The 26726-nt window shown below is 37.5% G+C and overlaps 1 protein-coding gene across 2 annotated transcripts; it reads right to left on the bottom strand.

Moving 5' to 3' along the window:
- Window positions 1-100: 100 nt before the first annotated feature.
- On the bottom strand, window positions 101-24004 carry NMI (N-myc and STAT interactor). Of its 2 annotated transcripts, none has more exons than XM_054699721.1 (9): window positions 23956-24004; window positions 15481-15600; window positions 14481-14564; window positions 13361-13456; window positions 10408-10570; window positions 6234-6340; window positions 5960-6146; window positions 2086-2192; window positions 101-1380 (listed from the first exon to the last, which is right to left on the bottom strand). In XM_054699721.1, exons 3-9 carry the CDS (start codon window positions 14556-14558, stop codon window positions 1198-1200), a joined length of 921 nt encoding a protein of 306 aa, XP_054555696.1. In that variant the 5' UTR covers window positions 14559-14564; window positions 15481-15600; window positions 23956-24004; the 3' UTR covers window positions 101-1197. The 2 variants fall into 2 exon arrangements, with proteins under 2 accessions (XP_054555696.1, XP_054555695.1); XM_054699720.1 differs by lacking the exon at window positions 23956-24004 and adding an exon at window positions 21246-21781.
- Between the last annotated feature and the right edge of the window lie 2722 nt (window positions 24005-26726).

Raw genomic sequence — 26726 nt, forward strand, 5'->3', positions numbered from 1 at the left:
AAATTACAATTAAAATAAAGTTCTTTAAAATTTTCTTATTATTTTGGGGAGGTAAAATTGCCTATTATTTCAAAAGAAAAACTGAACCAGGAGAGATTTTTTTCCAAAATGGTGAATATGAAGATTTATTATAAACTTTCCAGTTTTAATGCTCTCTCTCATTCCAAAGACAAGTGTAAGAATGAGTATTTCTGATGACAGCATAACTATTTTAAAATCTAAAAATAAAATATCAGAAACAAAAAGCCAAGCTTTTCTTTTCTTTTTAGCTTTTCTCTTTGTGTTTTAGTAGACTTAAATCGTTGGATAGGTTTAAATTTAGAACTTTTACTGAAAGCATATCATGTCTATCAGTATTCTAATATGAATTTAAACCTGCTATTGGCTCTTCATGAAACATACCATATTAAGATAAAAGCTGTCCAAATGATCTTTACCAAAGCAAAATTTACCCTCTCTGAATAGGAACCTTGAATTTTTTCATTTAAAATTTGTGCACATTAAAAAGATGGTGGAAATGCCAATATAATGGGGTCTTGCTCTAACTAAATGTTAAGTCCCTAAGGATAGGAACATGTATTTAATCTTCTGGCATTCCCAGCAGCCAGCATGGTAAGTGATGAGCTACTAGCTTTGTATTTATTCTATCACTAGTTCTCTATTACAAGACTTTTAATTCCTTAAAATAATTCTTTAAATGAAGAGTGAAAAAAAAGAAAGAAAATTCTTTCTTTACAAGTGAAAAAAAAGTTCAAGAAAAAGACCACAGTCAGCTCTAAGAAATACCGGAAAATGATCCTTGAAAATGCAGAAAAATTTACAGTAATCAGGAACTGCTGAATTTAACACTTCTTTTGGAAAATGTTGAATCAGGTCTGCATGCTGGTAGGTCTGGGGCCAAATTTGAGTTAGCCCATATGCCCATGACAGAATGTGCCTATTCAACAGTAGGGTGATTGGATCACTTAAGATTGATTTCAACATACATGGCACAAACACTTATTGCATCTGTAAACATGCAGTACAGTTTGAAACAAAGAAGAATTAAAAAACACAGAAACACATTTTTTATCCAAGAATAAATGAATGTTAAAGAATTAAAGTTTTCATTTTTAAGGAAAAGGATGATAATTTTGTCCAATACTGGCAGTGATTTGGGCTCTAAAGCTCTAATTTTCATGTAATTCCATGAGGTTATTATTCAAAGTATGCTATGCAAGGTTGACCTAGAGAACACTTGACAACATCTACTTCTCCCCCTCCATTCTTTTCCCTTTGAAAATGAATGTTGACTAAATCCTCCACAAGTTCTTCATCCATCTTTTGAAGGTTTTCCATTCCGGTCAGAAGCACCGTTCGCTTAGATATTCCTGAAAACACCTAATGAGGAAAACAAAAAGACTGTTTTCAAGAGATTTAAACTGTAAACATATTTTTAATTTATGCTTAATATTTTGAACTTTCTCTTAGATGAGGTAAGGAAACTCGAAGATTTTTCAAGCAAGGGAAGATCAGAATCAGGTCTGAGTTATAGAAGAATAATTCTGGTGGCTATATTATATAGTGAATAGAGAAAAAGTGGGCAACTCGAGGGACAGAAAGATCAGTTGAAGAGGTAGTCAGAGTTGAAACTGACAGGATTTAGTGGCTAGATGAATGTTGAGGGTGAAACAAAATGAAGAGTTCTCATTTCAGGATGGTAGACTAGGTAGAGCCATGTAATACCTGAGAAGGAAAAGAAAAAGGAGCAAATCTGGAGTAAAAATAATGGGTTCAGAGAAAATGAGGAGGATGAATCATTTTTAATATTTAATGATTTTAGACACATGAGAGAAATATAGCTATATCTCTGTGCCATTACCTAAGAAATTTCAATTTTAAAAATTATGCAGTAAGTTAAATAAGACAGTTTTGCATTAAAGTCACCTTTAAAAAGATAAACTCATTCTCTACCAAGCAGATATGAACAACAATTTTGATATCCCTCACTGTAAGATTCAAACAATAACAGAGTCCCAACTTTACATTTTGTGAGGCAGGAGTAAGCAGTAAGTTCCCAAAATGGGAGAAAAGAGGTAACTTTACCTGAAACTTTTTCACGTGTGTTTCTACGTATGGCGAAACTGTAACTCTGTGGCAGTTTTGATTTATATAAAGAGGATAGTCTTTCTTTTCCAAAATCTTGTCAGCCACTAGAAATAAATTTTTTGCTTTTTAATATCATAAACATTTTTAACTAAAGTTAAAATGTCTTTCATACAGAATAAAATCACGATAAACAGTGAATTGAGTGATTACTTTTTAAAAGAATTTCTATGGTCCACTTTATTTTTAGCAGCATTTTTTTTTTTTAAGAGGAGAAAAGTAATGTCAAGATTGTATAAAGTTTAACAGAAAGAGTTTTTAATAATAACCAATAACCTGTTTTTCTCCTCTTATCAGTCCACCTTGAATTGGTAATACAATACAGTGGTTAAGAGTGCAGGCCCTTGCTCCTGAAGGTATGGAGACTTTGGAACGCTGGTGCATTGCTGGTATGAATAAAAAGTGGTGCATGACTATGGAAAACAATATGGCAGTTCCTCAAAGCAATGAACATAGAACTACCATATGACCTAGCAATCCTACCCCTAGATATATACCCAAAAGAATTAAAGTAGGGGCTCAAAGAGACACTCAAACACAATAGCCAAATAATGGAAGCCACCCAATGCCCATCAACAAATGAATGAACAGAATGTGGTCTATACATACAATGGAATATTATTCAGCCTTAACAAAGAATGACATTCTCAAACAGACTACAACATGGATGAATCTTGGAAGTACTATGATATGTGAAATAAGGCAGACATAAAAAGGACAAATATTCTGTAATTCCGATTATGTAAGCTATCTAAAATAGGCAAATTGGGACCTCCCTGCTACTGGCAGCCATAGCCACTGCAGCAGGAGTTCAGTGCCTGGCCAGCCAGGGAGGTGACCCATATGGTGTAGCAGACCTCTCCTGTCTTGCTTGCTGCTCTCCACAGCTGTGTATTTCAGTCAATCTACCTGTTCTGCTCCCCACTCTCTCTGATGAATCCTCTCACCTCCCCCACCTCTGGCTTATACCCCAGTTCTTGTATGCATAAATAAATAAATCCTTAAAAAAATTGAATAGGCAAATCCATATAGGGAGAATATAGAATAGTGGTTACCAAGGATTGGGAGGAAGAAGAATGGGGAATTATTGTTCAGTGGGTATGCAGTTTCACTTTGGGATGATGAAAAAATTCTGGAAATATATAGTGGTGATAGTTCCACAAAATTGTATTTTTTTTTATTTATGTACACAAGAGCTGGGGTGTAGGCCAGAAGTGCAGGGGAGTGTGGTAAGAGAATTCACCAGAGACAGACTGAGGAGCAGAACAGTCAGTTGTACTGAAATACACTGCTGAGGGGAGCAGCAGGCGATGCAGAAGAGGTCTGCTGCGCCATATGGGTCAGCTCCCTGGCCGGGAATCAAACTCGTGCTGCATAGGCTGTGGATAGTTCGTTGTGCTGAGATTTAACCCCTTGTGCCATTATGGAGGCCCTGCACCAAACTATAAATACACTTCATGCCACTGAATTGTACACATTTAAAAAGTGGTTAAAATTATAAATTTTGTGTTATCTATATTTTACCACAATAAAAAGGAAAGTTTGAAAAAAGGGAAGTGTAGGGTGAGTCAAATGGCTCTGCCCCTGTCCAGCTGCTCATTAGCTACCTGACCTTAGCTATGTTGTTTAACTGAGGCCTCAGTTTCCTTTCCTGAAAAATATACAGAATCACAGTACTTACCTCAGATGTTGTTGTGAAAGGTCAGTAAAACACAGCTTGCAAGGCGTGTTTCTGGCATATCTATCTTACCTTCAGATACTTTCATATATTTCAGATGTTAACTATTGTAAGTTTCAGAACTATTTTTCCTTCTTGCTGCATATAAGCCAGTGTTATCTCTCACTATAGAGTATTAACTTGCATTCTGGTTTATAAAATAAGTCTCCCATGGCTTTTTAAGTACAAGAGCTGGACCAAATAATGTCAAAAAATAGAATATATGAAATTAGAAATTAAAATCTTTGACTATGGAAATTTCCAGCAAATTGCTGTACAGTTCTGAAACAATATATAAGGCAGCCTCAAAAATCTGTTCCCTTTGGGTCTCTAACTATAATCTGTTGGGAGCCTGCTGCCCTAAAGGGAGCTGGAGTTTTGGGAGAACACCTGTTTACTTTGCATATGGAGTTCCAGGACTTCGTTAGAAGTTCTGCAAGCAGAACTTCCCAAAATTGACTCCTGTTCTTTGAGGAGATACTGGCTTGTGCGCAAGTTCCCTACTAACCAGGAAAACCTGTTTCCAGCAGTAACTTATTAATCCGTATAAGCAAGAACACAATTGCCAACTATTTACTTGTTCCTTTGTTCATATCTGTAATAAAAGCTTGTATTGGAAGAGTGAAAGGCAGAGCTGCTCTCGATGGCTCTCCCCGGCATCCCCCCACTGCAAATTCAGTTAGGCTCTAAATCTTCGTTAATGGCAGAGAACTTCCTCGGCTGTACTGTGCAAGGCAATAACCCACACTGCCAGGATGCCCTAAACATTATCCAACAGCCCAAGTCAAAAAAGCATATTGGTGTGGGCTTCCCAGGCGGCGCAGCGGTTGAGCACTGGGTTGCGAAGCTGCCCGCAGCCTCCGCGGCGCCGGTTCGATCCCCGGCTGCTCCCTGGCCACTGGAGGAGGGTCCCACATGGCGCGCAGACCTCTCCTGCCGCCCGCTGCTCCCCTCAGCAGTGTACTTCGGTCCTTCTGCCTGCTCTGCTCCCTGCTCTGGCTCTGGTGAATTCTCTCACCCTCCCGCGCTTCTGAATGTACCCAGTGCTTGTATAAACAAAACAAACAAGCAAATAAATAAATAAATAAACATGCCTTTAAAAAAAAAAAAAAAAAGCATATTGGTGTGTTTGTGTGTGCCCAGAGAAAGATCTGGAAAGAGATTCAACAAACTACATATAATAGGAAAAAGGGAAATTTAAGGAAATGTTTCACCTTTTACTAAATATATGTTTTTCAATTCCAACAAATTCTTTTAAAAGCAAATATTAATATTACTGTTTCATGAAGAAAGCTGTCAATGTTTTTTAATTGAACATTGTGGTTAAATTTCTATTATTTCTACAAGCCCAAGAGAATTAACTAGAGCAAGAGACTTTACATTGAGAACCCATGGAATATATAAACAAAAATAGCTGTTGAATCTTCTGTTTTTTAATCATAAGAATGTAAAACTCCATAAAATGATTTGATAAAAGTCCAACAGAAATAACTAAAAAAATCAGACATCTAGAAATTCTTTCTAGTCATCCCAATTGTGTTCCCTGGAATCAATTCCTCTTCCTAAGAGAAATTTTTCAAGTGAAATAGGTGAGATGGAAGAGAAAATTATATGTAACAGATACACACACACATACATATATGTTATATATATACACATACACATATATATGTGTTATATATATATAATATATAACAGATATGTACCCACTGTGTGAGCTTGGGTAAGTTTCCCCAGGGCTCAGTTTTCTCATCAATAAAATGAATATAACATCTACCTCAAAAGTTGTGCTGTGATCAGAGGAGATACATGTACAGGATATATATCTACAGGAGATACATGTACACCTCCATTCTGGCAGGTGGTGAGAATATATTAAGATTTATGTACCTGTTGCTCTTAATAGTCTCATTTTCAGTATCATTCACAGAAATCTTTTTCAGGACTCTGTCACTTTATAAGATTTTTAAAAATCTCCCCAATTAATATGCTAATACATTCCCAAATAAACGATGTAGAAAAGGAATTTTTTTGACAGAAATGGAAGAATATAATTTAATAGTAGACTATTTTTTAATTTTCTAAGTGTGGGAATACCTCCAATTTCCACAAATGTGATGACAGCACGCCGAGACTGCCTATCATACTCCACACATGCCACCTCTCCACCTCCATTCTGGGACTTATAAAAGCTCAGTTCTAGCTTGTCTCTCATCTGATTTTCAGGCAAGTCATCTGGAATTTCAGTAACAATGATCTTCATTTTAGAAACTTCCACATTAACCTGTAAAATTGTGCAATTTTCAAAAATATGAATGAGAAAAGTGTCTATGTTTAGCTGAATTCTAAAAAGCTTTCATCACCATGGTACCTGAAATCTGACTCCTGAGTTTAAGGGAACCGGACTGGCCATCACTTTCACATCCACATCTTCTACCAGTATGTGATGTTCCCCCTGCCTGATCACGTTTTGGGCAACTGAAAAATAAAATTTTTACACTTTTAAGAACAAATTATCTTCTATATTTCTAATTTCTTTAATTAGAAAGGATCAATTTTTTTAATTTTTTGGGATTCCTAAGTGATAATGGCCTTGCCACCATAGTAAGATATAATAATATCAAAACTTATCAGCAAAAATTACAATGAAGAAATTCTCAACAAACTCTATACTCAACTTTTTAGACAAATCTGATGTTTCAAGTTTATAAAACCTGAAGTTGTAAAATATTTTATTTTATTATTTTTAAAGATTTATTTATTTATGTGTAGAAGAACTGGTATGTAGCCCAGAGGTGAGGGGGCATGAGAGGATTCAAGAGAGAGAGAGTGGGGATCAGAACAGGCAGACCTACTAAAATACACTGCTGAGGGGAGCAGTGGGCAAGACAGGAGAGGTCAGCTGTGCCATATGTGGGTTAGCTCCTTGGCTGGGATCGAACCCAGACCTTAGTGGTGATAGTGCTGAGACTTAACCCCTAGGCCACCAGGGAGGTGCCTGTATAATATTTTAGTACACACCTTTCTTTTTCATTGTTGAATTAGCAGAGAATTCCCCTAGTAGCTTAATGCACAGCCAGAAATTCCTTCTATGTTGAGTAAGCTGGGAAAGCATCTTTAGGTCAGTGTCATTCTGACAATCTTATTTATCGTTTGTCACCGCTCCTCAGTATGTTACAAGCACCACATTTTTCTGTTTTTCCCAAGGATTACATATTAAGTACCACAGAAGCTTGAATATAAAAAATGAGCCTGCTATTTTTTCCCTGGCCATATTTAACAAGAAATCCTACTTGGGCTAAAATGTTCATTAATTAATTAATTAATCATTAATTAAAAAGTAAATAGTCTCATTATCCAGTGACAAAGCTAGCAAGTCTAATTTATTCATGCAAATGGGAGAGCAAGGATATAACTATACCAAAAATTATTAGAACCTCAAACATCAACTGTATGTCAGTTTAAAACACATGTGAGGGCCTCCCTGGTGGCGCAAGGGTTAAGATTCAACCTATGAAGCTATCCGCAGCCACTGCAGCACAAGTTCGATCCCCAGCCAGGGAAATACCCATATGGCGCAGCAGACCTCTCCTGAGTTGCCCGCCTGCTACTCCCTCTCAGCAGTGTATTTCAGCCTATTCTGTTCCCCACTCTGACTCTGGTGAATCCTCTCACCCTCCACACCTCTGGCCTGTACCCCTGTTCTTTTTTTTTTTTTTTTTACCCCTGTTCTTGTATACATAAATATATAAATCTTTGGAAAAATAAATAAATAAATAAATAAAACACATGTGAGTGTGTTTTTACTTTTAATTGTGTGACATTAGAGTTTATAATACTTAAATTGTTAACATTAAGAGTGGCTTACTCTACTTTGTTATGAAGCTAAGCGATGCTCACTTCTGGCTTTATAAACCTCACACGTGTTTATGACTATCTGATAGCACTTCACAGCTGGAGGAAGAGAGAAAGAGGACGAGAAGGCAGGGCGTTGTCATGTGGGAATTCAGACTCATTGTACAACATTATGACTGGAAAACTTGCCTTATGACTTTTTTGTTGTTTATGACAACAGACAACAACAACAGAAATCATCAATGAAGTAATAGTCAGCTGTTGCTCCTTCCCTCTCTCTCCCCCCAAGCCTTTCAACATTAAAAGCCTTTCTTTTAGTGTTGATTTTCAGTTTATAGTGATGGACTGGATATCCAACATCTGGTGATCTGACACAGCAGAGAGGGACCAAGTATGTTTCATCTTTCCTAACTCTGGTCATCCAAAGCCCACTCCTATTTAGTTGTGTTTAAATCCAGAGTTGTCGGGTCTCCCTTGGTGGCGCAGCAGTTGAGCGCTGGGCTGCGAAGCTGCCTGCAGCCTCTGCAGTGTCGGTTCGATCCCCAACTGCTCCCCGGCCACCAGAGGAGGGTCCCACATGGTGCGCAGACCTCTCCTGCCGCCCGCTGCTCCCCTCAGCAGTGTACTTCTTCGTCAGTCTGCCTGTTCTGCTCCCCATTCTGGCTCTGGTGAATTCTCTCACCCTCCCACGCTTCTGACTGTACCCAGTGCTTGTATAAATAAATAAATTAATTTAAAAAAAATAATAAATCCAGAGTTGTCCTAAGAGAACTGGACCTCAGAGCTAGCGAATGGGTGAAGCAGTGACACAGATATTTCTTAAGAGAATCCTATTCAAAGTTCCCAGGTAATTTCTATACAGAAACCCTACCATGTACTCCTGCTCTCAGCTATATTCCAGTTGCCACTGTCAACTGCCAATGTGGCTCTTGGTCTCCTCCTCCAACCTCAGCTGCAGGGGTGGACCAGGGGTGAATGAAGTTTATACATACAATGACCTACTAGAAAGCCTTTCTTTTAATGTCGATTTTCAGTGTATAGTGAATGGCTGCGTGTCAGGAGACATGAGTCATAATCACAGATTCTCAGATCACTGGAAGGTGAAGCCCATCTGGTCTCACCCCATAAAAAGACAAAAACAAGAATGAAGACTCAAGGGTGGCCTGCTTGGAAGAACGTTGGCTTAAAAAAAAGTACATGAATACCCAGGATTTGGCTCTCAACAAAGCAATTTATTAACTACACAAACCCTGGGCAAGTTCCTTATCTTCTTTAAGCTTCTGTTTCTTTATCTGGAAGATTTCTAATGTGTAGCAATAACAACAGCTAATATTTATTAAGTGTTTATTATGTATTAGGCACTGTGTTAACTATTTTTCTTTTAAAGATTTATTTATTTATTTATACAAGCACTGGTACTGGACATCACCCCGTCAGAAGCGCGGGAGGGTAACAGAATTCACCAGAGTCAGAGCAGGGAAAAGAACAGGCTGACTGAGGAAATACACTGCTGAGGGAAGCAGCGGGCGAGTCAGGAGAGGTCTGCGCACCATGTGGGACCCTCACCAGCGGCCAGGGATCGAACTGGCACTGCAGAGGCTGCCGGCAGCCTCACAGCCCAGTGCTCAACCGCTGCGCCACCAGGGAGGCCCCCTGTGTTAACTATTTTATTAACATTTTTCCTTTAAAACTTCATAGCATCTTCCTGAGGCAGGTACTACCACAAAGCCTATCATAAAAATCTGAGATGTTTCAAGAACCCAACCAACCCAAGTCACATTTCTAGGAAAGAGAAAAGCCCCTTCTCAGTAAGGCACCCCCAGCTCTGAAGAGGATACCATACCATAGCAGATTTAGCAAACATCAGACCCTATTCCAAATCTCTGACTTCTAGTCTATGTCCATTTACAGATTGTGTGGCCTTAGACAAATCAGTTAAACACCTAGAAATCCCTTTTCTTGGTTATACAAAATAAACAGCAACTGTCTTATCCTGTTCCTTTCATATAGTTCTATGAGTATAAAATGAAGAAATGCCCAGGAGCACTCTCTGAGAATTGTTTTTTTTTTAAGATTTATTTATTTATGCATACAAGAGCTGGGGTGTGGGCCAGAGGTGTGGGGAGGTGAGAGGATTCACCAGAATCAGAGTGGGGAAACAGAACAGGCAGACTGGCTAAAATACACTGTTGAAGGGAACAGCGGGCGAGACAGGAAAGGTCTGCTGCACCAGGTGGGTAGCTCCCTAGCTGGGGATTGAACTCATGCTGCAGTGGCTGCTGATAGGTTCATAGTGCTGAGACTTAACCCCCTGTGGCACCAGGGAGAGCCAAGAAGTCTCTGAGAATTGTGCGTAGCTCTACAACCTTCAAACATGATTATCAGTGCCATCATTTGGAGGGAGCACATGGAGAACAAAGATGGTGGTACTGGACATCACAACAGTTGGCTTGAGTCTTAGAGTTAGTACTTTCAGAATAAGTAATCGTATTCAAGTTGCTTAACATTTCAGAGTCACTTTCCTTATCTGTAAAATGGGACTAATCATACCCACCTCAGGTTGTTAGTAAAAAGATGAGATGAAATGATACATATAGAAAACATAAAGAGCCAAATATCTATGAAAGGTTTTTGAAAACCCAAGTACTTTCCAAAAGTAACACAGTTAAATTTCTAAAAGTCAGTCATACCTTCCTCTTTTTCAAAGGTGACAAGAGCTTGTCCTTGTTGTAGCTCATAAGGAACTTTCGAGCTCACTTGAAAAGAGCAGGAGACATTGAAAAACTGGCCATCATTCTCAGGATACTCTGTAGTTGTGAATTTCAAATTCATTTCAGGAATATCCTCTTTAATCTAATTCAAACAGAATTGTTTGATTATTATCAAGACAAGAAATAACTGGTCACCCAATGATAATATGATTTCATCATTCAATAATTCATTCTCCACTGATTTTAGAACTGAATCTGGTCTTATTTAATATTTTTAGCATTGCCTCTTCCCTGGTAAGTACTCAGCAATATAATCAAATGTTGATCCCTTAATATTATTTCACAGACAAAATCATAAGCATATAATCTCTCACTTTGTCTAATCAATGTTTTAATTAGTGAATATTGTATGATGTTTGATTCTAAAGCTTACATCATTCCTGTAAGTAAGCACCTTTTAAATAACTATGCCAGTAATAGTCTATCTCACGTGGGAGTCATTAAACAATATACTGTCACTACAAAGAGGCATGAAATAGAATTGGATATATACAATGATTATTTGATAGTAGACCCAGATAATTTCATACAAAAAGAAAGATTTCACATTATATAATTTAAAATTTATTAATTAGAAATTTTCCCTTCCCAGCCAAGCACCTGCCCAAGAACTTTTTAGCCATGACCACAACTAAGGGTTATAAAAAAATTGAAGGGACACTATTGACATGATTTTTAATCTGGAAGATAAAAGTTCAGTGGTTATACCTAGCTGCTTAAAATCATGCATATCTGCACACAAATAAACAAACTGGGTATTTGCATTTCTAAAGTTTTCGTGGTTATTTTACATGCTGCAATAAAGTAAAAATAAAATAAAACCCCATGGCAAAGGAATTTGAAATATTCAATGAATCATTTGATTCTAATTTTATATTTATTTTCTATTTTTACATGTAACTTCAGTAGAATTTCTGACTATCATAAATCCAATTTCAGAACAATCTGCAATGTCTGAGGAAAGGCAGTGTTTGCCAATAATGTGAAAGTATCTAGTAAATATTGAGAAATCAAGAGCTTTATGGAGTGGATGTGAGAGTATCTGATTCTAGTCCTGAGCACTCTATGTCAGAGAGCAGTTCACTTACACTTTCTGAACCAGAATTTCAGTCCTCGCTAAAGTAGGTCAACTAAGCTGGATGGTTTGTCAAAGGCTTTGAGTTCTGAGATTAAATGATTCTTGTTCCTGTCTAAGAAGTAACCAGATTCATCACAGGCTAGGTCTTATAAACACAGGAAATTTCACTTCCTGATATTCAATATCCTATCCCCCTTAACAGAAAGAAAAAAAAAGTGAACCACATTTTAACCTTTAAATAATCCAAGGAAAGTATTTTTTTAACATGATTTGTTATGATGAAAAAAGGAGTGAAAGTTGTGCCAAATTCAAATATAAGGAAATTTAGGAAAGCATTAAAAAGGGGAAGATACACATCCAATTTTTTAAATTTTTTTTTAGATTTATTATGTATATAAGAACTGGGATACAGACCAGAGGTGAGGGGGATGAAAGGATTCACCAGAGACAGAGTGGGGAGCAGAACAGGCAGATCTACTGAAATACACTGCTGAGGGGAGCAGCGGGCAAGGCAGGAGAGGTCTGCTACACCATGTGGTTCATAGTGCTGTGCTCAAACCCTTGTGCCACTAGGGATGTCCCACATCCAATTTTTTTAAACTGTGAAATTCAATTAAATTACTATTTCATCATTAATGAGGATAACAAGAAAAGAACTTCAAAAAGAGAACAAGAATTTGATCCCAAAATGGTTGAAAATGACTGCTTTTTGTTACTTATTAACATATACATAAATATTTTATTTGTTGGTCTCTCTTTTTTTTTTTTTAATAGAGGCATGTTTTTATTTATTTATTTATTTGTTTGTTTTTGTTTATACATGCACTGGGTACAGTCAGAAGCACGGGAGGGTGAGAGAATTCACCAGAGCCAGAGCGGGGAGCAGAGCAGGCAGAAGGACCGAAGCACACTGCTGAGGGAAGCAGCGGGCAGCAGGAGAGGTCTGCGCGCCATGTGGGACCCTCCTCCAGTGGCCGGGGAGCAGCTGGGGATCGAACCGGCGTCGCAGAGGCCGCGGGCAGCTTCGCAACCCAGCGCTCAACCGCTGCGCCACCAGGGAGGCCCTACATAAATATTTTAAAGCACATTATCCTAAGTGTACAGCAAAATGAAATTCTGCAAAGCGTTTCACACACAGGTGACCAGCACTCAGCTCAATAAAAAGAAAAAAATGACCAACATCATAGAGACCTTTGTGGGGTTCCCTTCCAGTTCTTACCTACCCCAAAGGCAGTTAACTAGTATGTTAACTTCTAACATTCTGGTTTTGTCCTTTGTTAAAAAGGTAGCATATAGTATGTCCTATCTTGTCTTTTTTGGTCCAAGTTTACAGTTATGAAATTGATCCAATTTGCTGCATATAGTTATGCTCATTCATTCACATTGCAGTGCAGTATTCCACTGTGGGAATGCACCCCAGTTTATTAATCTATCTTACTAGGGAGGAACATTTGGGTTGTGTTCAGTTTGGTGTTACATATGACAATAATGTTTTAAAAGTGAATTTTTTAAGGAATTTTTAAAAATTTATTTATGCATACAAGAAGTGGGGTGTAGGCCAGAGGGGTAGGGGTTGAGAGGGTTCATCAGAGAAGAGTAGGGAGCAGAACAGGTGGATTTACTGAAATACACTGCTGAGGAGAGCAGTGAGTGAGACAGCCATAGCTTGATAGAGCTGAGACTTTAACCCCTGCATCACTACAGAGGCCCTAAAAATGAAGTTTTATAATTAAATTGCTTTTCCTAAAAAATGGGTATCCATCAAAAATATGATACATAAAATAAAGGATTTACCTGGGAGTTTCTGGTGGTATCCTGTAACTCAGCTTCAAGTTTTTGGATCGCCTCCCTTAGCTGAATATTTTCTTTTGCAATTTCATCAATTAACATCTAAAAGAAAAATCAATGAGTAGTAAAAAATTAAACAGCCTCTGAACTTGTTTTTTTAATTAAGAAATTTTAGGTTTTTTTCAAAGATTTATTTATGCATAAAAGAACTGGAGTGTAGACTAGAGGTGCAGAGGGTAAGAGGATTCACCAGAACAGAGTGAGGAGCAGAACAGGTGGAGGTACTGAAATACACTGCTAAGGGGAGCATCAGGCAAGATAGGAGAGGTCTGCTGCACCATATGTGGGTTAGCTCTCTGGCTGTGGATTAAACTCATGCCACAGTGGTGACAGCATGATAGTGTTGAGACTTAACCCCTGGGCCACTAGGGAGACGCTGAATTCATTTTTTCAAATGAATGAATAAAACAAAATCTCCCTCATCCTGAGCAAGGCAAAGAAAGGCATTAGACAGTATAAGAATAAAATGTGATCACATAAATAATACATTTGTTGAATGCTTTACATCATCACTTTTCTATTTTCCAACCACAGCCAACACCAACAAGGTCTCATCTTTTACATGAGACCAAAGTCATAGAAATTTTTACAGTACAACAGGATTGAGACCTAGATCTTCTCAATTTTAATTCAGTGCTCTACCAACTCTTTTCCTTTTTGTGACAAAAATATGACTTTTAATTGCACTGTAATTGTGGACATGTTACTCTAGGGCAATAAAACAAAATTTCTGATTCCCACAGCATAGCTGCCTTGTCAAGAAAGGCATATGGCTGTGGATAAGTGAATTAACTACCTGAGCCTCCCTTCTCTCCAGGGTTTGAGCTCTTAACTTCCAGCTGCAAATCAAAGGAGTGAAAAAAGCAGTTAATATTCAAAGTCTTGTGAAAGAAAAAGTAGAAAGATATCTCTTTTAAGGTTTGAATAATGGAAGTAATAAAGTTTGAAAACCCTAATATACTCCCAATTCAAGGTAATGGTGGAAAAAGACAAATAAAACGTGCTTCATTATAAAATTAATAGATATAAGTTAATTATAATAATTCCCAGTAATTTTCCTTTTTACCTGTTTTTCTTCATCTTCCATTAATCCATCTTCTAGGCAATTCATGTTAAGAAAGTGTGTGTTATACCCAACTGCCATCAGTTGCTATAAAAATAAATATTTAAAAAATAGTACATACACACAAATTCAAGAAGTAACAACTTTTACTCTTTTACAAAAGAAACATGTTTTCTTTGCTATATCTCTGTCCTATCATCGAAGTCTTTGCTATCATGTAGCTAATATCCAAAGGAATTCTATATTTCAAATAACTTTTACACCTATACATATATAAAATGGTTCTAAAAATCTTTTGCTTTTTATAGCACAATAGAAAATAGTGGGCATTAACATTCTTTTGTAGTTCACACCTCAATCATAATATGATGCTACATTTTAAAGGATTACTGTTTTGGTTTCTAGTCTTTTTCAAAGGTTTTCATTTAATTTAGTTCTCACTACTGTACTCTCAGAATGTGAATACAAGTAAAAAAGACTCCAAAACATGCTTCTTCCACAGTTGTAGGAGATCTCTGGCATTTCACGCTCCTCTGGAGTCCAAGCCCATGGATAGGAAACAAAAATTACATCTTTATTTCTAATAACCTCTAACTGAAACGTAGCAATCTCTTCAAGTATGAAAATAGACAACAAGTCACATAGGATTTGCAGCATCTGTGACAAAACCACTAAGATAACACAGATATCTTCATAAATATTATAACCGTTGCATATATCTTGAAGTATTGTTGATGTTTAACCTTGCTTCAAAATTATGGTAGTTATAAGCTCACGACTAGGTCTTGTGATATGTTGTAGGATATTAATATACATTACTATTCAAATATTTGTTTTTACTGATATTTGAAAATAATACGTATCCATTGTAATTCTATGTATTTTGTCTTATACTTTTCAAAAGCTTATTTTCCTTTCAGAAAAGGCTATAGATTTTTATCAGATTGGTGAGGAATCCAAGACACAAAAAAAATTAAGAATGCTTGCCTGCATATGAACTTACTGAGAGGAAGAAGTGCCAGATCAAAAATGAAGCAAGGAATATGACCACAGTTTTTATGTTCTCAAAAGTATTCTAATAACCTGTCTATAATGTAATCTTCTAAATTCCAGCTGTCTATTCCTGTAAGAGAAATAGGAAAGATTTAGTTTTTTTTTAAAAAATAGAAAACTAGCTAAAAGTCACATCTTAATTTTACCCACTGTGAACACAAGCAGTGACAAAAAAAGAGGGGATCAAATAGCACCCAGATCTTTATTTCTAATCTAATCAATACAATTGTTTATTTCTAATCAATTTATTTCTAATTTATTTATTTATTTCTAATTTATTTCAAATCAAGCAATACAACTGTTAGGGAGCTACCATTTTCCCCACCACTGCTTACATGTAGCCACCTGGGACTAGCTACTGGGAACTAGGGGGCAGAGTTGAGGGGCCAGGTAAGGCATATAACACAGGGAGGTAGGCATGTAAAAAGTGCTCTGGCTTCTCTGGTTTTGACTTGTACCTAGGGAATCAAGAGATATGGAAGGAGATTCCTGGAGGAGATACTTATAGATACATGGGTTCCTCTCATTTGGAATTCTCTGAGCTGGGGTCCAGACCAGAGATGGGGCAGGGGGAAGGGAGGCAGAGGATTCACAAGAAACACGTGGGTGAGAGACACACAGAAGGTTGTCCTTGGCAGAGACAATGGCAGCTGTTATTTTAATTTGTTCTTCTATTTTGTTCATTTTGAGCACTTGCCTGGCCCCTTTCACCAATTTTTTGTGTTTCTCCTCCAGAAAATGCCATAGATGGTAGCATGCTTTCAAGCATCAGCAGCCCCACTTCAAGCCAACACTATTTGGCTGGGTATTTGCCCACAAAGGGATGGATAATTGGGGGTGTTTTATGGGAATATTTTATCAGGAAATCCTCTAATCCACTAATTCTCTTAAAGATCTTTCACACTAAGAGTCTGCTTTGCCTTTGTAGCATGGATGGCAGTATCCTTATATAGTGTGCAAGTTTGGGAGCTCCAGGGAACCCCTTGGTCACAAGCTAACAAAATGAATCAGGGTTCCTTGGTAAATATGTGAAGGATAATAGAAGCCAGGTTTTTTACTCCAAGAGGGGGTAATTATTAATAAGGGCAGGGAATAAACTATTCTTTAGGGGTTCCTCTCATTTGGAATTCTCTGGGCTTCTGGTACCTGTCCCTTTTTTTCCCCTGATTAGCAAAGCATTCAATCATCATTTTTTCAAATAATTTTTCTGGCCCTTTCTCTCTCTTCTTCTGGAAATCCTCTATGTATACTATTCCCTATGAAGTTGTCCCAGAAGTTCCTTAAGGTATCTTCACTTTTTTCATTTAGTTACTCTGGGTGAATTTTATTGCTCTGTCTTGCACCTCTTTATCAGCTCCTATTTCCTTTTGTCTGCTGTTGGGCATGTCTACTGTATTTTTCAATTCTATCCTTGTATTTCTCAGTTCTGTAAGTTCTGTTAGGATTTTTCTTAAATTTTCTAGTCCAATCATTTTTTTCTCCTGATTTCAGTGAGTATATTTATAACTGTTATTTTGAACTCTCCCTCAGTTATTTTCATTTCTTTAAGGTCTTTTTCTAGAATTTTATTCTTACTCTTTCATTTGGGACATGTTCTTATGTTTCCTCATTTTGCCTGATTCTCAGTGTTGGTGTTATGTATTAGGCAGCTCTACTATCTCTCTTAGTCTGGAGGGATTGGCCTTGTGCAGGTGATATCCCATGCATTCTGGCAGCAAAATCCCTTGGTCACCTGAGCTAGGCTCTCAAGAAGTGTCTCTATTTTTTAAAGATTTGTTGATTTATTTATGCATACAAGAGCTGGGGTCCAGGCCAGAGATGTGCGGGGGAGTGAGAGGATTCACATAAGACAGAGTGGGGAGCAGAACAGGCAGATGTACTGAAACACACTGCTGAGGAGAGCAGTGGGCAAAATAAGAGAGGCCTGTTGTATTGAGTCCCAGGGCAAGTGAGTCTCTATGTGGGTCCTTGAAGGGCAGGTTCTCTATTTCCTACATATAGTTCTTTGGCTTTTCTACTAATCCTTAACACTAGGTCTTGTCTTCACTGTGCAGAATCAAAGGGTTAGGGTACCCAGGGCAGAGCCTACCTGCCACCCCTCACTCACCAGGGATAAGTTTTGTACCTTCAAGATTCTTCCCAACCCAGATTCCCACTGCCTGGGAGTGGGGAGTTTCTCCCTTGGTGAAAATCTATCTCAATTTGGCCTACCTTTCTGTGTGCTGTCCTTTTATCTTTTGTTGTTTTAATTATTTGCTTTATTCTATTTGATTTGGGCTTTGAAATCCAAATATGGAGTAAATTATCCCATATATAGCTGCATGCTTGTTGGGTCTGTGGAAGGAGGTGAATTTAGGTTCATCCTAGACCTTCATCTTGAACCAAAACTCTAGGCAGAAAACTAGAATGAATATTGTGAACTGAAACAGGAGATATCGGTTTAATCCTCATGATTTCCAAAAGATAGAGTATTAGAAAGATAAAGAGGTATATAGATATAATATGTGTATTCATGCATGTGCACATATATAGCCTCTATCTATGTATCTACTCCCTAGCTTGTATGATGAGCCAATCTGAAAATAAAAACAATAGCAGTGCACACCTAGCATCAAGAATTTGGTTTCTATTACCATTTTCTACTACATGAAATCAAGGTTTTTTATGAGATATGGCTGATTCCAGGATAGGAAAACTATAGAAATACTGTGACTTATCATGCCAGAAAGCAAGGAAGTGGTCAAAGAATGGTGAGGACAAGTAAAAAGGACAACAGACTTCAAGTGAAAGAGGTTCTCACTGGCCAAATCTGTGAATAAGTTAAGTATAAAAATAATGACAGTATGGTTAAATGCACTGAGTAAAATAAAAACTATGAGTCCAAACTGGCATAAATAAATTAAAATTGTTATGTGGAAAGGACCATTTAGTTAGTTTCAAAATACTTTCCCCACAGAACACTCATTTATTTCTAAAGGGAAAAAGAGTCACTCGACAGTGAAAAAGTCAGACAGATGCCACCATGATGAAATAATCAAAGTAAATAATGAGATAACTCAAAATCATCTGCCATTTGAGAAGGTGCACTAACACAGCAAGACTTCTGTGATGTTCCTGCCAAAGATGCATAATCTGAATCCAAGCATGAGGAAACGTTAGACAAGCTGGCCAATTCTCTTCAAAATATCAAGTTCATAAAAGTTAAGGAAAAACTAAGAGATTATTCCAGACAGAAGGAAACCAAAGAGATATCAAAACTAAATGCAATTCATGATTCTGAACATGATTCTTACACAGGATATTATGAGGACAATTGGCAAAATTTAAATTAGATCCAAGAATCAGCTGGCAATATTATATCCTGATTATTCTACTTTGGTTATGTTGAGAACATCTTTTAAAAACACCTTTTGCATATATTTCCTAAAGAATTTCAAGGTAATGTCATGAAGTTGGAAGCTTATTCTTAAATAATTTGGGAAAAAGAAAAGTTTAATTCTACTTGGTTTCAGAATAAAAAAATAAAGTTTCATAATATAAGTAGCTCCCTACTGCACCAACAACAGAATTCTTAAATGGTATTCAACATTCATCCAAGGCTTATACAATGCTAACTCCGACTTACTTTCTGGCCTTACTTAGACAACTACTGGACTAAGTCCCCCAACTACACTGGACACTCAAAGGGTCTCTCTCCTTACTCCCCTCCCAACCTTAGTCTCCACCAAATGAAATTCTATTCTTCTTCAAATTCCTCCCCAAATTTCTAATGCCTATTCTGTTTCCTCCAAAGGACATCAATTCTTTCTCTTGTGAGGAGTTTTAACTATTTGTGTATCTATGCAATTTTCCATGATTAGGTGGTCATGATCTTGAGGCCAAGGACACATACACTTCTTTCATCTGTTCAGAGCACAATGCCAGCTTACACACTGAAAACATTCAATGTGTATAGGATCATGGGGTGTCTTGACCCAGGTATTTGTTCTGCTCAGGACTTCCATGTATATGAAGCTCTCTTACTATGTTTCCATAAAATTAGGAATTCCCATGTCACTGAATTGCTTTTTTTTTTTAAAGATTTATTTATTTATGCATATAAGAACTGGGGTACAGGCCAGAGATGCAGGGGGTGAGAGGATTCACCAGAGACAGAGTGGGGAACAGAATAGGCACACTGACTGAAATACACTGCTGAGGGGAGCAGTGGGCGAGACAGGAGTGGTCTGCCTTGCCATGTGGGTTTCTCCCTGGCCGGGGATAGAACTGTGCTGCAAAGGCTGTGGATTGCTTCATAGTGCAGTGCTTAACCCCTTGCAACACCAGGGAAGCTCTCATTGAATTGCTTTTTTAAAGTCAATATTCTTTAGAGCTTAAAATAAAAGCTCTCATTACATTTAACTCATGTAAATGGTTTACTACAGAATTTCTTTGATATCCAGATACTTGTGTCTTCACATGGGATATAAATGCAAACAGAAAAACAAATAAGTTAAAAAAAAAAGGAAAAAAAATAGAAACAGGTAGTAGGCAGAGTAATAACCCCCTGAATGATCCCCATGTCCTATCCCCTCAATCTGTGAATGTTAGATTACACTGCAAAGGAGAATTAATTTTGTGGATTGAATTAAGGTTGCTAATCAGATGATTTTAAAATAAGGAGTTCATTCTGGATTATCCCTGGGACCCAATGTAATCATCAGGGCTCTTTAAAGGGAAAGAGGAAGGCAGAAGAGTAGTCAAAATAAGATGTGATCCCAGAAGATTGGTCAGAAACGTGCAGTTACTGGGTTTCAAGACCTACAATGGCACCACTGAGCCAAGGAAGGTCAGCAGCCTGAAGAATCTGGAAAAGGCAAGAAAGCAGATTCATCCCAATATCTTCTAGAAAAGAAGTTAACCCTGTAGACACCTTGATTTTAGTCTAGTGGGTCAGACTTTTAAGATATATTTAAAATAATAAATTTGTGGGGTTTTTTAAATCCACTTCGTAATTTGTTATGGCAGTTTATGAAAAAATCTCTTATCTACCACTTACTTTCCTAATATTCTTATATCACTGTGATGCCCAATTGAGTAAAATCTTCCAATATGCATGCCTGGCAGCTAAAAGAAAGTAAATGAGGGTAAGGAGGAGGTGATTAGAAAGATGGTGAAACACAGTTAGGATTGGATTGGTGGTATTTTGTTGTTTTGTTTTTGTTTTATGAACGTAAGCATGTTACACTGACTGGGAAACCTCCTAGTTTCCCTACATTTTCTGAAAAATGAGGCTCTACAGCCAAACTGCACCTCTGCCAAGAACAAACTCTGAGCCTGCCAAGCAGCGTAAGGCTCCTTAAGGAATCCGTTTTCCTTACAACTATCTCCAGACACGCTACAAGAACCGTAGGGAAGCACAAACCAATTTTAGTTTCAATTTCCCTAAAGAAGAAAACTTAGAAGAAAAGGGTCAGAGGCCTGGACAGCACAAAAAAGGGATCGCGGGCAGGGAGACAGGCGCGCCCCCCCCGCCCCCCCCCCGCCCCCAGCGATGCCGCTGTCACTACCCAGCTGCAGGACAGGTGTGGGGCTCAGAACCGCTGCCCCCTTGGCGCTGACACCGCGCGGTCCCGGCCCCGCGGAACCAGCCTCCCTCCCCAGCCGGGCCGCTCTAGCCCGGGACTACGAGGAGCAGGGATGGCACCTGGCGAACTGAGAGCCCCACTCACTTACCTTAGCCCTGCGAGCGCGGGGTTCCAGGGCCCAGGGCGCCCACCTTGCCCGGAAACGTCGTGCTGCTGCGCCGGGGCTGGGAGCTGCACTAGCCTGACTATTTTCACTTTCGATTTTTATAAAGTGATTGTTTTGTTTTTGGTTTAAAGGTTATCTATGCCAAAAATATGCCTGACGTTTCCATAAACACTAATTTTTTAGTACCTACTCTATAAACCACCCTCTTTGTGTGCATAACTAGACCTATTGTTGAAAAGTGGATTAAAATCAAATAAAATCAAAGTAGACTGTCTTCCAAATTGTAACTCTCATTGGAATTTATTGGTCTTTATAACCGTAATCTATAAATTTTTACAACCAGCACAAGATCAACTTTTCTTTGTGTCTTTTGCAATGTCATCTGAGTCATGAAGTTGGGAAAACTGTGGTATTCAATTGGTTTCTGTTGCCCATGGCTCTCGAAAAGTTTTCTTGTAATCTTTTATTTTGCTGTGAAACATGCAAATAAATTCACTTATTGTGATCTTTTCCTTTGAAAATAAAAGCACCTGACTTATTTAAAGAATTGTGTGTTTCTTAAGCCTACACAAACCTGGTCTTCTCTAGGGGTCAAGGCAGGGATGTATAAAAATGATTTCCAGTCATAAATTCTAGCTTAGAGAGCTAAGCAGTTATTCATAACAACTGATACAGTATTTAAAAACAACAGATTAACAGAGGTCACATTCGTTCTATGAAGAACATTCATGGGAATCAGTTTAAATTGGCCTTCCTGAATTAAAGAGTGTATAATAAGGACTTCCTTGTGCTTCATCTTTTCAGTTGGCACAAATTTTCATCTGCTGTGACTTAAGAATTACTTCTGTTTAATCTTAGAACTTTAGAGAGCATGAACTCTACATGTCATTTAGTTTAACTTCATTTTTTCTTTTGCTTCATTTTTGTTTTTTATAAGAAGACACTAAGCAACAGGGTCATTCCCAGAACAGGACTGACCTCATCTTGATTCAGCTACTGTGAAACGGCAAAGAATGTAGTAGAGAAGCCTTTCTAGCTACCCACATGCTAAAGTTGAGCCATATGTAAAAGTCTGGATTCAACTCAGCTTCAGCTCCTATACTCTACAAAGTGCAGGGGTTCTAAAGATGAATTCCACTCCTGAACATATTCTTATTAATAACTGTAATTGATAACATCTTGTGAGAATTCCTGGGCACTTTATAAACCTGTTTATTTTGCCAAATAAGGTATTATGCTTGCTTTGCAGATAAGGAATTTAAAACTTAAAAAGGTGAGCCCAAATCAAGCAGCTCCTGTGTGATGACGCTGAGGCCGTACTCAACTCTTGACTGTGAAATCCATGTCTTCACACTGTTCTGTTGTGCGCAGTGAAGGAATCCATGGCCACAAGTGATTAGCAAATGCTCTACATGAATTTACCTTTGGAGACTCACAGTGCACATCAGCACATTATGAGGTTTAAGAAGTATTGCAGGGGGAAGTTTAAGCACCCATTTAAAAGTTTGTATAATCTTGAATTTATCAAACTAATTTAATCATTAAGTCCCTTTTTTTTTCTTCATGGAGCAGCTATTAAAATCTTGACATTTCCAATGGGCCAATTTGTAATGCTTGACTAAAGATGTGGTTCAGGACACAATATCCTAATATATGGCACCTTGGCATATTGTTTATTTTAAGCAGTTGATTGAGAAGTTGACTGAGAAAACAGAAGTAGCAGGAAGGTAGCCCTGTCCCTATTTCCATTCCTTCCTCTGGAACAGGTCATAAAGCACTTCTGTGAGAGGTGCCCTCCCTACACCTAGAGGAAAGGAGTATTCTAATCTCAGAAAATAAAGGACCAGAGCAACACCAACAATAACCATAACATGAGTTGCTAAAATTCAACCCCCCACACACATTTATTACACTTACCTTGTACTCCTTCACCTATCATTTTCCTCTACAACTGCCCACTCTTGATCAAACCCAGCACAAAAATACTCAGATCTAATTATTTCTTTACATCTTTATTCTGTTAGTAAGTCTCCTTTGTTATATAAAACATAAAATAAGTTTGAAAACTTTTTGCTATTAAACTGATTTGTCCATTTAATTTTCAGACTCAGTCAGAGTCAGTTGAGGGTCAAGGGAAATTGTTTCCTCTCCTACACTAAATTATGCTATCTGCTAATATAAAAGTTATTATTTACTTGACTGTCTCTCACATAATCAATATTATGTCCCACATTAGATACCCTGGGTATCTCATGTAAGTCTACACCACACTGTTATGACATGTATATTGTGTCACACATTTATCTCCCCCACCAGATGGCAATGAATTCCTAAACTACCCTGTAAATTATAGATTCAAACACACAAACACATTTTGCAATATGTAAGTGTATTATATCATGCTGTACTCCTTAAACTCATACAATGTTGTGTTAATTATATGTCAATAAGTGTGTGTGTTGGGGGGGACAGAGAACGGATTTTTTTTAAAGTAAAGGAAAATAAAGACCCCATCCCTTAAAATAAAGACCCCAATATTAAATATTCAAGAGCATGTTTTTTGATATCAAATGTTGGTTTGAATAGCAATTTCAAGTTACTGAAGTTTCTCAGTCTAGTTTTCTCATCTGTGAAATGGAGTTATTGTGAATGAGATATTGTTTCATGTCAAAGACTAAGAACAGTGTCTTACCTATGATAAATAGCAGCCATTACCACTTTATCCATTGGTGAAATTTTTTTTAATTTTTTTCTTGAACATTTCTTCTCCTTTATCTTCCTACCTAGGTAAATACTTTCAAGATTAACCATTTTTAAAAAAAATCTCTTTGTGTCACTTACAGTTATCACATAGTGACTACACCAAGTGCTACTACATACTTATTTCTAACTAGTGCCTAAACCCAAGAGTAGGACCCAGTGTTATCATCTCTCTGACTAGGCTTTCATATCAATGTGTGTGACTATGTCTGTATAGATAAAATATTAGAGACAGATCAAAGTTTTAGAAATTAAAATTCAAGTAAAATAAAAATAATAGAATTAGAGAATGAAGAATATTATTTTCTTAAATCTTGCCTGTGCCACTGATTTATCATATAAACATAATCTGTCTGAAATTTTTTTGTTTTGTTAAAGTATTTACAGAATGAAACTACTGTCTTTAACAGTGCTAGAAAGGGGAACAATTAAGTGTTTTTCTCATAAAATAGAGGCTTAAAAATAAGCATTTATATTGAATATCCAAGTCTGTAAGATATTAAGCAGTAAACCTCAATATTACAGTAAGAAAACTATTTTAAGGATAAATAAGAATATTGCTTTTTTGGTTTTACTTGTTTAATTGCAAACTGAATACTGCTTCTGATAGAATTCTCTCAGGATGAACTGATGGTATGGTAAACCCAATCATTTGACTTGAACATAAAATCACAGGGGAGAAACATTTCAAAGAATCTTAAGATTCTCAGAGACACTTTAAACAGAACGTGGCCTTGGAATGTTGGAAACATTGAAATATTAAACTCTGATTACGTTATAACAAATACCCCAGTGGAAGTGTAGAGCAAAACATCCAGATAAATTAATGTGACTATTCAAGGATTTCAGCTTTTAAAAGAACATACACTGACATAGTGAAACAGCTAACAAAACAGAAGAAATTTATTTTGTTTGACAATTTCATTTTTTGAATTGGAAAATTGTGGTTTGTTTTTGTCTCAGGGGCTGTATAAGTAATTCAGAAATACCAAGAAACAAGATTTGGGTTGGTGCTTGAGTAAATTGTTTCTGATTATTTCCCTGGTTTGAATGGTATTCTGCAAGAGAGATCAAGTCATTGCAACAAGGAAGTTCACTAATCTATTCAAGGTATTAAAAACATACCAGGCAAAAAAACTCAATTACTCCTAAGTTAAATTTGTTTTCTGGTTTGTCTAAGTGAACCTTGTTGTTTGGAGGGACACAATTTCTGCTAAGTTATCTCAGTATAGTATATGCCTATGAGTGATTGCCTTTGAAATGTGTCTCACAGTTACAAGAAAGAAAAATTGAGCAAAAGGATCTCCTGTAGACCAGTGCTTCTCAGACTGTAATGCCCGTCCAAATCAGCTGGCTATTTCCTTAAAATGCAGAACCTGATCACATAGGATTGAGATGGAGCATCTGCATTCCCAGCATTGCTAGATGATGCTAATAGTGCTAATTCTTTTTTTTTTTTTTTAAGATTTACTTATTCACACATACAAGAACGAGGGTACAGGCCAGATGCACAGGAGGGTGAGAGGCGTCACCAGAGACAGAGTGGGGAACAGAACAGGCAGACTGACTGAAATACACTGCTGAAGGGAGCAGCAGGCAAGACAGGAGAGGTCTGCCATGCTATGTGGGTTTCTCGCTGTCCAGCCAGGATCAAATCCACACTATAGAGGCTGCAGACAGCTTCACAGCACTGTGGTCAAACACCTGCGCCACCAGGGGAGGCCCAATAGTGCTAATTCTTGGATTACTTTTTGAGTAGCAAGTTATTATATTAACCAGTTCACATAAAGATCAAAGAGTGAGCAGAAACAGTCTTCTAGTGGTCTGTGGTCCCCATTCTGGCTCAGTCAGGGAACACAAACCCCTCTTCCTATTTGCCATTCTGATTAGTGGTACACAGATGGAAGGCAAGACATTTCTAGGTGCCCTTGGTAGAAAGAACAGCTGTTCCTGTCTTCCATGCCACCTCCTTCAGAGAGCAATAGATCTTTGTCTTCAGCTAAGCTGCCATTACCACTCTTCTGAAATGGAAAGGAAGGAATAAACCATTAGGGTGAAACAGGTCAAAATGATGCCCCCTAAAAAAGTGGGAAGGAAGTAAGGAAAAGCCAGAGTAAAAGAATAAGATTAGTGTATCTGGAAACCTTGAAAGGAATATTCTTTTCTCTTTCATTAATTATTCAATTTATTCTAAATGGTTTGTCCTAGTGCATAATATAACAAGATAGAATGATCTCACATGCAACTCTCATTTTAATAGCATAATATCTGCATGGGGTAGTTTGATTATGTTGGATTAATAGAGCCAGAGACATCCCTCTAAGGACTTAAACTCCTCCAGAAAAATTATAAATAAAAACAAGCTTCATCCCCCAAGAAAAATAAAACAAAAAAAAATGTCCTTCAGATCTTATTGCTTGGTAACTTTATGAATTGGAGTGGAAATATTATTGCCTTTTGGGAGGTTGACCTCAACTGTTTTTCAACACTTTGAGGAAAAAGTCTAATTTTGATGTCAACACTCCAAAGTGAAGTTCTCTCACGTATGAAAACAGCTGGTTGGTTGACTTGTCATGGAAATTGAACCACTTTAAAATTGCCAGGAGAACCTGACTGAATCTCTGCTCTGACCCTTACTAGCTCTGTGAACTTGGGCATGTGGAATTTGTCTAGCACATACTCAGTGCTCAAAAATGTGAGTTC

Source organism: Talpa occidentalis, unplaced genomic scaffold, assembly GCF_014898055.3.
Source record: "Talpa occidentalis isolate TD23 unplaced genomic scaffold, MPIMG_talOcc4v2.1 talOcc4.3, whole genome shotgun sequence".
NCBI lineage: Eukaryota > Metazoa > Chordata > Mammalia > Eulipotyphla > Talpidae > Talpa > Talpa occidentalis.